Here is a 12876-nt window from a genome sequence, read left to right on the forward strand (position 1 = left end):
CGATTGTGGTGTTTAATAACGATCTCCTCTGTCAATTCTTGCTAGGCTTCGGTTCTTTTTGTTAGTTACTACTAGTTTTCATATCTATTTGAGAGCCACCCCTTGCTTACAAGCTATGGCAGCTCGTGATTATTCATCTCGTGCTCCACCTACTGTGCCACTTCGCATACCGCCAGCACTACGAGACTGGGTCATTGATAATATTCGACTTGGTAGGCAAATCGGAAGAGGAGCAAATGGCAGGATCCTAGAGGCCAAATGGGAAGGAACTGAAGTGGCTGTTAAGGAAATCCACTCCATTTTTATGAATGAAGTAAGCGAGCCAGAATTTCAGGCGTTTAAGCAAAGTTTCCTTCGAGAATGTGAGCAAAGTAGTCGACTACGTCATCCCAATATAGTTCGATTCTTTGGTATTTATCTTCCTCCTCGCGCCAGAGTACCTAGTTTAGTCATGGAGCGACTTCACTGTAGTCTAACTAATCTGCTAGAGCAAACTCCAGTTATTCCGATGGGAACAAAGTTGTCAATTCTTTATGATGTGTCCTTAGGCGTTAGATATCTTCACTCGCGCACTCCACCTATCATTCACCGTGATTTGTCCAGTAATAATGTTTTATTGTCAAAAGGAATGGAAGGGAAAATTGGTGACCTAGGTACAGCTCGTCTTGTAGATCCTAGAAGACAATCACAAATGACCCAAGCACCTGGTACCATGCATTTTATGCCTCCTGAGGCATTAGAGGACATGTCAACTGTTATATATGGAAGGGAACTAGATGTGTTCTCATTTGGTTGTGTGATGCTCCACACATTGTCCCATCAGTGGCCAACTCCCTTACAAGCTGTAACCACTGATCCTGTGACATTTGAAATGAAAGCTCGATCAGAAGTTGAAAGACGCAGGAGCTACTTTGATAGAATAGACAGAAGTAGGTTGGGTGTGTTGATCTCCTTGATTGAAAGCTGCCTCAGTAACCTTCCCAAGAACAGGACATCAATAGTGGAACTATGTGAACAGTTGGAGGGTCTGGGGCATGTCCCAACTATTGTGTCACTGCAGCAAGAAATCCGAATTAAAAATGATGAGTTACAAACGAAGTATCTTGAATTACATAATAAAGATGCTGAAATTGAGGAATTGATGTCTGAATTGCAAGTGGTCAAAGCTCACCTGCCACCAAATAAAGTAAGCTTTTTTTATAAAAAGACTATGTATATAGGTATACAGTGTTTCAGAAACCCTTCAATGACTATTAATTGCAGCAGAAATGCTGTTTGGCAGTGCAAGTGCTGCATGTAAGAGCAATTGATAGCATGAAACTTGTACCATTTCAGTGACATATGTAATAGTTCCTGACTACAGCTAAGCATCAAGTCTCGTACAAGCCAATGATACAGTTACACTATAACTAGCAATATGATTACAGAATAAAAGTGTGTACAAGTACATGCAAATAATACACATGGGTGTGCAACCTTACAAACGCAACAGTGTATGCATCTAAGTTAATAATCACAATTAACACCTATATAATTTCTAGTCAGTCTCACTACAACATAGAAACTAACCACTGCAATAACTCCATCCTCTTGGCAGGAAGTTTGTTGTCAAGTTATGTGCTCATTTTGAAAATACGTCAGCTACCAAACTGCTAGATGTATCATGTATGGAAGGGAAAAAAAACATTAGGAGGCGTATATGGCACCTGGCCATGCCAATTGTTATTATGAAAATTAAGAAGGAATTCATATAACTACAGCAGCCAACAAACTTGTTCACTCCATGTGGAATGTTTCTAGTGCTTCCAGCCCTAGTGAGATGACCAAAGGTGCAGATCAGTTGCACTCATGAACCCTCACCAGTGTGTTTCCCTCCTATGTAGTAGATATACGTCATTTTTAGTATCTATACTCATGGCATATTACTTCCTTAGCATGCTTCAGCCTAGGGCTATTGAAAAAAAATCAAGGCAATGAGAACAGACATAAATTGATGGTATAATTGCTATGTATTTCTGCATGACACCTGTATCCTGCTTGCTAAGTTCAACCTAGGGATTGGAAAGTCAGTACAGTAGACCTTCCAGAGCAAATGAGAACAGCATTTTAATCGGAGTTTGTTGATGGAAGGAAAAGAGGCCATCCTCAAGGTCCCCCAACTATCCAATAAGAAGTTTGGAAGGTAAAGGGCCTCGGATAGGGTACACTTTAATATTCAAGAGGAGTTCTTAAAGGTGGGAAGCCCATTCAATTAATTGCGAGCAGGTGATCAACTTTATAAAGTGGAGGTGGACAAGGAAAAAAACTGCACTGCTTGGCCCTTTTACTCTTAGCAAGTCTCTGGAGAGAAGGAAGATTGTGTGGGCCATGCAGAATCAGTCTCAATGAAGTTGCTGGTTACTTATAGAGGAGTACAATGAAGGACTGGAAGGATAAGCTGCATGGTTTCAATCTCCAAGCTGCAGTTAGAGAAGACCCTAGTAAAGGCTGCTGCCCCACCTCTTAATTCCATGCAGAGGATCCACCCTTAAGGTTCCTGCAACCTATATACATCACTTTATGTGTCATGCACATACAAGGATCATGCACAATACTAGCCAAAGCCATCAGTAGAAGCAAAGCAACAAGGGAACAAGAATCCATGACAAAACTTGGCACTGGTTGTTAGCAGATTTTCCAGGATCCCTGGATTCTGAAGGTGGTGAAAGGTACAATCTCCTTCTAGATCAGTCCAGTAACAGATCCTCAAAGGATCACTATGTAATTGAAGTAGAAATTCAGGCACTGTTAATTAGGAAGCAGTGATGAGGGCTCATGCACATAGATGAAGCAATTCACTATCAGGTCATTAGTGATTCTGAAAAGGATGTATCACTCCCCCAGTGATCAATTTCAAGCCTGTTAACTTCAAGATGCAGTAGATGAAGTAGATTTGTAGAATCAAGGAACTGCTGACAGGTGTAAGAGTTTCTGAGGTTTGGTTAAATATATTATATTCAGACAATTAAGCATATTTTGCATTGATTTTGAAAGTACAAATGTTCAGATACTCTAATAGAGCAGTCAAACCCCTAGTAGAATATTATAGCTGTAAGTAGTTACTTACCTGTAGTGCAATAAAAAATAGTCTAAAATTCCCTGAAAAATTTTCTAGGAGCATGCATGTATCATAAAGATCCATGTCTGTTGAATACGGTTCAAACTTTATAACTCACCCATTTACTCTTTGACCTGCTCCATCAGACTGAGTGTACCATCACCCTTGATCTTGTGCCAGCAGAAGCAAGCACAAGCAGCCTATATGTAAGATCTTGATATTTTATGTTGAGACAATTGCAACCAAATTCCATTTCACACTACGTATATACATAATATTTCCTGGGGGAGCATGCCCACTAGATTTAGCATGCTATGAGTGTGGAAACCAGTCACCTACCTGGGACTTCTGACATCCTCATTCAGGATCTACGGAGAGTGCAATGGTGGATCTTCCATCTGCTGCAGCAATGGAGAAGACATCATTCCCCCTCCCACTCAGACCTGATTGTCTCCAAGGTTAAAGAGCATAGGTGAAACGTAGGGAATAAGTCAAACTGCTACACAGAAGAGTGTTCCTGAAGGTAAATTGAAAGTAAAGTGTTTCCCTTACCTGGTATCTGCACTATAAGCATCTCTTTACAGACTGAATTTTTTGTGCATGCTGTTTGTAAAGATTAATGTTGTAGCTATGCATATAGTTATTCAGATGTAGTACGCTAATAATTTAGCCAAATTATGAAATGCATGCAAAGTTTTGTTCATAACACTTTTGGCTAGTTTATGGTTGAAATGCTTCAAATTGTATACTCATATAATTCTAGTTAACTTTTGAATGAAAGCTAAAATAGCTACATGCAGCTTCTCCACTGTCGAAAATTCTATGCTTAAATTGACCCTCCTGGCCTCCTCACATCAAGAATTTCACTAAAGCAGTTAGAGAGCAGTACATATGCAATGGTCACTGTTCAGAAAGTCCAGTACTTCATGATCAATATTAGAAACCCCTTGTTTTGGTGGACAAACTTTACGAGGTGCCAAAAGTGGCCATGGTAATTTTAGGTGTCACTGCATGTAACCAACTGCATTCTGGCAGGATTCTTTGCAAACAATTAACCACCTACTGCAATGTCTCAGTAGTAAAATTAATGTGAACAAGATGGCCTGCCATGTATCTGTGCATGGCAATGGTTACCACCTAGGATATATGCACGTGGCAGCTGCTCTTTTCCTGTTTCCTGGATTAAGAACCATTGCAAGAGGATAACATGAATTTGTCTTTGACATATGCTAGACCTTTACTTTATGCAGATCTTACTCCTTGGGCTTAATTGTAATCTTCAAGCTAGCTTCATATTACAGGAAGATTGGGATACTTCTAAAGGAGTGCTATTTTGCTTCCTTTAATTATGACTGTCATCTTTGTACCTCAAAACTTATGAGAAAAAAGGAGTTACAGGCAATCATACCAGGTCAATTGTCCTAAGTGAAGTTACACAAACTAGTGACATCTAACAGGAGGTTCACTGCATGGATTTTGGACACTCGAAATTAGAAAGTAGCTAGAGTGTACACAAAATGCATAATTTTAAAGCACACACAGCACAACCTCAGTAGGAGAGTACCTACATGTCGTAAACAGATAGTCAACTTTTCAGCAGTTTAATTAGCACCATATTGCCTCAGATTATGTTCTGTGTGTTGTATTAGAAGTGTCTGGTGTATTGATTTAAAACTAACTGAAAGTGTGTAAACTAGTTTTGTGGTAGTAAGTACTTTCTTTCATGTCTGGTTATTTTAGTTCAACTACTATTTTGTTCATAAGCAGTTAACCATATAGCTATGGGTGAAAAACATTATTCCACCATGGTGACACTTGCTCATGCAGTTTAGAAACTATAAGGGTGTCTAACCTACATGATAGGGCAGGTATACTGCTGTTTGTATTTTACATTGGCTACCAAGTAGGGTCCATGCATAGGCTAAACAAGTACCACATTATCATAATTATTATTATGTTGCCTGTGGCTATACATAATGTGTATGGGATTTGTTCATGGAACATAGTTTATACCTATTGCTTCCATCAACAGGTCAACAAGAGCAGCAATGATTTCTGGAATGACTTAAAGTTAACATGGCAGAAATGTGCTGATCTTCCTAGGAAACTATGTGTTTCATCTATTGCTGAACTTGATGGAAAAGTGTATGTTACAATAGTAAGTGGTGGGTGTGGATGTAGCAACCCTCTCATGTATGACTCCAACTTGGGCCAGTGGTCCACTCTACCAGAAATACCAGCATCAAATTGGTATTTTAGTCTGGTATCTCTACCTAATGTGAAACAGCTATTAGCTATTGGAGGAGTAGCAAGTACTAATGATGTTGTGAAGGTGATCAATAAAGTATTCCAGTGGGATGAGGAGAATGACAGATGGCTCACTCCATATCCTGACATGCCAACTGCACGATGTAAATCATCATGTACTTCCTATGGATCATCAGTGATAGTAGCTGGTGGGCAAACAGGATGGGATCCAGTAATTATGACAAGATCAGTAGAAGTTCTTCATATCACTGACACTGACTCACACTGGAGTGTGGTTGAACAATTACCACATGTTACACGTGAAGCAGTTCCTCTAACAATTAATGATAACTTGTACATTGCTGTGGGGTATGATGAAGATGGTCACAGTACATGTAATATAGTTACTGCATCTCTACCACAACTACTACAGAGTAGTAACAACACTAGCAGTGGTCAAGTGTGGAACAAACTACCTGACATGCCTTACTCTTCAGATTCCATCAATCACTATCAAGGTCGTCTGATCACCTTTACTGGAGATCATTTAGTCACAAATGGTGACAAACCAGTATACGAGTTAGTTCCACTGATTCACACCTACAATCCTGATACCAAGTCCTGGGACTGTGTTGGGGAGAATCCCCATGGGTACAATTTAGGGTACTCTGTACATGTGGAGGAAAATAAAATCATGTTTGTTGGAGGTGTAACTGGTACACATATTACCAGTAAAGATGATGACTTGGTAACCACTTGTTTGTTATTAACATTTGCATGACAGTGATTCCAAACAATTTCCTGGGTGCAATCTTGCAATTTGTATACATATTGTAGTTTAGACTGTGCATTACTACGTAATACCAAGAGTTCACATTATTATGAACTATGAACTCTTAGTGTATGCATGCATATAAGTATTGTTCAATTTGACTATGAATTTGAATTATAGCACTGAGAGTTGGTATTCTATGAAAAGTAGGCTATTATATGCCTGAATCTTTCAGGTACTTGTAAAGGAGGAATCTGTGCGAGGGCTTCCCACATCCTGATAATACAGTCACTATGTTCTATACTACATCATTACAACATGTTTAGTAGTGATAAGTGTTGTGTATTGACCCCAAACTAAGCACCGTGGAATCACTCCTTTCCTGTATAGCGTTATATTCCATGTAGTAAAGTGGCTTACTGGTTAGTTTACTTATAGTTTGATAGCTTACTAGTCGTAACACATAATAATGCATTAGTGAGTTATTTGACTGTAATGCTGCATTGATAGTTATGGCGATTAATACACATTTTGAGCATTTTACTAGAGAAAAAATTAAGGACTCTATCTCTACTGTATGTTCAACAGCATAATTGGTGGGTCTAGACAATAGAATAGCTGAAGGCAGACCATTCACAGTGCATGTGATCAGATTTCCACAAAAGTGGCAATCAAGCATCTTTGAAAACTTTGAGCTACACAAGAATTTACTATACTCAGTAGTAGAGTTGGCAATCAAGAATCTGGCAAGGCTCTTCTAAATCAAGCTGATATATTAGTCTGTGCTGTCTGCCCTTTTGCAAAAGTAAACAAAGGGGCAGGCAGCACCAGACTACTGATACTGTGATACATAGAGAGCAACCAACTTGTAAATGATTTTGACGATAAAATGTCGTGATCGCAAGTGTGGTGTGCCTTGCTTGGTGTCTTGAAAGTGACTAAAGCTATCTCTTCTTGCCTCACATAAAGATATATAATGAAGAATAAAATGATTATTATTTTCATGATTGATTATGATCTTTAAACAATTCGGACAAAACTGCTCTTCTCTGCCAGAGGGACACATCTACACCTACAACAACATAAAGTACAACTAACATATATAGAGATTCTCCAGGGGCGGATCCAGAGTTTGGAAAGAGGGGGGCACCTTGCTGAAAAACAGTTGAAGACCAAAAAAAAAAAAGGTCACAACAATAATAGCTAGTTATCCTTTACCAAATATATCACGTCTGTTATGTAAAATAACTGAAATCCTATTTATAGCTTCATAGGTAAGCTACACTGCCTCATGAACATTGTGACTGCTTTATTAGAGTAATTGACTGCTCTATTAGAGTATCTCGATCTTGTATGCAATTTCTTGAAGGGGGGGGGGGGGGGGGGGGGCATTTTCCCCAAATGCCCCATCCTGGATCCGCCATTGGAGATACTACGAAGATGAAAAGCACAGCAAAATAAATAACTACAACATAAACTACAACATCGATGACAAAACTCAAAAGAATCAGTCATTTTCCAAATATGCTGTAATGTTTGCTTCTTAAAACCGTAATAACTATTCAGCTGCATAAACATAGAAGATGGTAAATTATTCCACCTTCAAACAAACAAAAAAAATGAAAATTCAAGCTGACATGGGACAGCAAAGCGAGGGGCACTTCTGGTATCATAGTGTGATTGCCTGCCAGGACTCAATAATATAGTATTTTTGATAACAGCAAGCAATGTATTAATGGTGTTGGATCAATGACAATGAAAATCCATCCAAGCTTCATCACTAACGTGATCCATCTCCTCAATCCAAAAACCACCCTAATAGCATGATTGAACAACTTCAATCTCAAACTGTAGATTGTGACATACTCTACATCATGGTCTCTGCATCACTGTCAGATAATCTACTAGTCTTACACCTGTCCCAAGGGGGGAGAGGTAATGGTGACACTCATATATAAAGTTTGCCCATGGGGTATGAGTTGTTAAGACACTTCCCTGCAGCTATATAGCCTGGTCTAGTGGCTGGCAATTACCATGTACACTGTTTGTAAAAAAAATTTTCACAATTCCTTTTGGATATTACAGTTGTATGACAAAATAAACCATGCAATTATATACAGGCATGGGAGTAATATACTCAATCAGTATAAAGTTGGGGCATGCCCCTACAGAAAGAACATTGTGCTTTGCACACTACAGCCTTATATGTGTCCCCCAACTTGCTACATACACTAGTCCCCATACATCACATGAATAGTTATTAAATTGATAAATAAATAAATAGATAAAAAATTAATCGCTATCATCATCAGAATCTGATTCTATATTGGGTAGAGGAAACCTTAGCAATGCTGCCACTCCTGACAATTGGCCTAGTTCTGGAGTGAAAAATATGACAGTAATACATTGTAAGTGATCATTCCTTACGCTCTCCTGATAAATGGAGACTTGAAAATATCCTTGGGGAAGAATATAAAGTAAAACTGTAAAAAGAGGATAACGACTAACTTAACATCACCGCCATTTTCTCTGACACTTTCAACTAATGCTACATATTTCTGTCTGGTAGCCAAATCAGATGAACTACAGTGTAAACAACTTGCATAAAGAACAACATGTTGCAGTAGTCTCCTCACCGGAATAGCTCATCAGTCAACATTAACACATCAATGGCATTACTGTCATTAGCTCGCTGTACGTGACCTAGACTGTACAACACAATAGTAGCGATGTCTTGTATTCGGTACCATATTCTGACCCATAATAAGCACGGTCTGGTTCATTCTGCAGAGTGTGATAAAATGAATCCAGTGCCTTAACTTCACTTGCAGCCTAAACAGAGGACATTATATAAACTATGGCAACCTAGTCACACAATACCTTAGTATCAGCAAGTCTAGCAGTGACTGCTGGATCTACAAGGACTTCTAAATTTCATACAATAAACAAATACCTAAGTCTGTATACAAGACTGCTCTTACCTTTAAGAGCATAACGATGACCAGATGATGCATGAACCTATACAAACATTAACTCTATCTTTATACATATGGACTGTATACTAACTAGTAAGAATTTGGCCTTATTCTCTATCAAAACTCGTATATCTTGTTTGATGGCTTCACTCATCATATAATCAAAGAACTGGTCCTGCAGTGTTACATGTAAACTACAACCCACAATCGCTTACTACAAAACCTTCACAAATCCTGGACTAGCTAATAGTACACACTTCACTACATCAAATCTCAAGTATCTCACAATTGCCTGCATCACAGTCTCATAAAACCTGATCAAGCTCTGTTGATGGATACAGCAGCATTTAAGGCTAGCTTGTGATGGTTAAGGAGTTAACCTTTTCATGTTGGGAACATGAGCCCTTCCTTTTCCTTGGTATGTTCTGCTCAATCTTAGCTCTAGTGATGGTCATACATGCACTGAGTGACCAGGCAGATGTGTGCCAGCCCTATACAATGACAGTTGTAATAGAGTGGAACACTAACTATGAAAGGATACCTCAATTTAGGACACAAATAAAAATATGCCACCCATAACAAGGACAGACATTTAGATCTAGGCTGCTTTCCCCGACAGCTTTTATAATAACACACTTAGCAGTTTCTATCAGTGCTATTGAATCATTTATGGAAAAAAGTATGGAGTTTACTAAAGACCTAGATAGGTAAGCTTGCTGGTAGAGTGGTTACTCCATGCAGAGTGGTAGCTTCATGATGGGGGCGTGTCAATATTCAAAAATGTGTGGAAACAATCAGTGAATAAGCTATAGTGCTAGTTCTCACCTTTGCCCAAAATTTTTAACTCATAGGATGGCAAGGATAACAAAACACTCTCCATCTGAGTGGTTTTTAAGGCGAAATCCAAGTCGTGCATCCTAATCACGTGAGTATTAATTGATCCCCACAATCGATTTCAGCGTCGACGTCTATATAATCACTGCCAGGTTGTAGCCCAGTCTACATTTCGTACGTATGTAGCCTGGCTACATACGAAATGTATCCCAGGTGGCTCCTTTGATCTGAGGTGTGAAAATGTTACATACATACATGTACATGTATATACATACCTTCTTGCATTACAACAGCTGCCATGTTGGCTGTTCTTGGTGGATCACATGACATTTCTACAAGTTAACAACAATATTGACACCCTAAATTATGCTTACCCAGCCAACCCAAGGACACTATGTCCCACTTCAGTTTGGCCAGTCAGTCACTGGTTGAGCTGGATATCAATGGTGTGGTAGGCTCCCATCTGCATGGTACATGCAGTGCTGGAAAGCCCCCGACTGTCAGCCCCACCCACCTTAACATACTGGTTCTCCTGAATGTTTCTTCCTTTAATATGCAGAATACATGCAATGGTGTCAAACTCCACACTCTCCACAGACAATGTGAGGACTGTTCGTACTTTACTGGCACTACTGGAACCTGTTGCTGACTCCACCTTGACTTTACTGGGGAGATCAAATATTTATATTATTTTTATTTAATACTTTACAGGACAGTATGTACAAATCAAGGAATAAAAACATTCGCTCTATGTACAAGAAGATTCACTTGCTATTCAGTATCATTATGACAAATGAAAATGTCAACTTTCGTACCTTGCTGTATGGTTTCAATAACAGTCAGATATACCAATAATACTTCAATAGCATTGATTGCTCTATTAGAGTAGTTACTTGACTTCCCTATTAGAGTATTTTGTAGTCTCATATGGCTAGACTACTGTCTTGGTGCTTATCATTGGAAATTACAAGCACTACTCTGAAAAAGGGTCTGGAATGGTTAGCATAGGCAACTCGTTTCTAACAACCTCAACCAACAAGTCTTTACCCACATATACTCGGCCCACAAACATTTAATGTTCGACACTTGTTTCATGTGTCACTCAAAATCTTGTTGGTAAAAAAACAATGATTGACACAAGGTAAATACATCTCATGTTTAAACCATGCTGTTTTCTTCTTCTATGCAGTCAAATTGCCTCATGGTACTTGATACTTGACTAGCGAAGCTAGTGCTTTATACTCGAGCTCCAAGCTCTGCCCTGCACGTAACGGCACAGAATCTTATGCAGAATTTAGAACTTGAACATTAAATGTTTGTGGGCCGAGTTGTGGGTGAAGGACTTGTTAGATTTCATTAACACTCAATGAGGGTATCAGAAACAAGTTGCCTACGCTATAGTATGTTCGCATTCACCTGAGCCCTCATTTCTTGTTAATAACTCTTGTTACATGGACCAGCTGCCCAAACATTTAGTAGCACTGTGAAGCCTGTGGAACTGTTAATCAAAAAAGCGGGAACTGTTAATCAAAAAAGTGCTTTGATACAGGCATGAGTTATGACAATATGAGGCTTTAAAAATATCCCATACATTTAGTATGGACGATTCAGGTACACAAACATGTTTACAACATGAAAATATGCTTGTTCCTGTACAAAACTATTGGGAGTGAACTCGGGAGTGAACACATGTTCACTTCTTTGATATTACTATAGTATATTATTTTGGCGGAGGCTCAGGTGAAGGCGTAGTGACTATAGCCAAATCAATTATGATAGAGAAAAAGTGGTCTGGCCAAGAAAGACTAGTTTGTTTTTAATGATGTGGAAGGAAAGTAAAGTGTTGCTGAGGATTAATTGCCTATAGCGTAAATAATCGATTATCATCAACATTTCATCAAAACTTTGTAAGTGAACAACCTATGTATTTCACTGTCCGATAGACCATTCTTCACTCTCCACAGAAAACAAATTTCGAAGCACTAATGGAAGTAATCAGCTCAATACCTCAAGAAGCATAAAACCACAAATTAATCAATTATCGATGTCATTAGTCTATTATCGTCCGCCCAATACGTTGCCATAGATCTACTGTCGACGGGTTTAAAACTTTTCCCTCCAACTTTCTGTGGAATTTATGGATTTACAAAATTAGAGGTGCACCAATATCAATATCAGTGAAAAGTTGACTTTTTAGCAGATATGAGCAGATATTACACATAAGTACTAAAATATTTTATAGTTGACTTGGTAGCACAATGATAAAGCATGAGTCTCAAGTTGCAAAGGTTTTCATGATGGTCAGGGTTTAAATCCTCAGTTTGTCACACTTATTTTTTCTTTATTACACACCTTTTTATCACAACCTTTTCACAATTCTTTGTTTTTTTCTTTACATAGGTTTTAGTGACAAGCTTTTTGCCACATATTTTAACATTTATTGTAGTGTCCATACTGAAAACCTTTTATATTCAGATATCGGTATCAGAATCGATAATTTTTGAACATATCGGTTATTGGTACATTGGAAAATTTCCATATCGGTGTACCTCTAATTTTGGGGATATCCTTGAAGAGTAAATGGCTTAAGTTTGACTTTGCTGTGCTGTACCACACTAGGGCTCCACCACCAATGGATCTAGTGCAAGTGGAGTCCCGCTTGTCAGAGTAACATGCTGGCTGCATTACTCTACTTTTCTCTTGTCTTGTTCAGTTGTCCAGCACATGCCTTTCTTTGTGCTGGGGGTGGTAGGCAAGGGCAGTTCATCAAGCCCGGGTTAAAAAGAAAAGCACCACACCCATGATTCCAAAGGCCGGGAGAAGATTAGCGACTACGAGCGACCATCCGCAGGTACTTGTCTACTAATCGTTTTGTGCCCAGATCTTCGTTTTCTAAGTGTTCAGACAAGTGCCAGGTGCCGCTGTAAGCCCCCCAAGTTGCCATGCCAGCT

At 39.0% G+C, this 12876-nt stretch overlaps 1 protein-coding gene and 1 pseudogene across 1 annotated transcript; one reads left to right on the forward strand and one right to left on the reverse strand.

Annotated features, from left to right (window-relative positions):
* The first annotated feature begins 1 nt into the window (after window position 1).
* LOC136243477 (uncharacterized) lies at window positions 2–6302 on the forward strand. The gene is made up of 2 exons (XM_066034978.1): window positions 2–1186; window positions 5130–6302. Exons 1-2 carry the CDS (start codon window positions 116–118, stop codon window positions 6123–6125), a joined length of 2067 nt encoding a protein of 688 aa, XP_065891050.1. The 5' UTR covers window positions 2–115; the 3' UTR covers window positions 6126–6302.
* Window positions 6303–8368: 2066 nt separating this feature from the next.
* LOC136243422 (protein pelota homolog) lies at window positions 8369–12610 on the reverse strand (annotated as a pseudogene).
* Between the last annotated feature and the right edge of the window lie 266 nt (window positions 12611–12876).

Source organism: Dysidea avara, chromosome 13 (assembly GCF_963678975.1).
Source record: "Dysidea avara chromosome 13, odDysAvar1.4, whole genome shotgun sequence".
Taxonomy (NCBI): Eukaryota; Metazoa; Porifera; class Demospongiae; order Dictyoceratida; family Dysideidae; genus Dysidea; species Dysidea avara.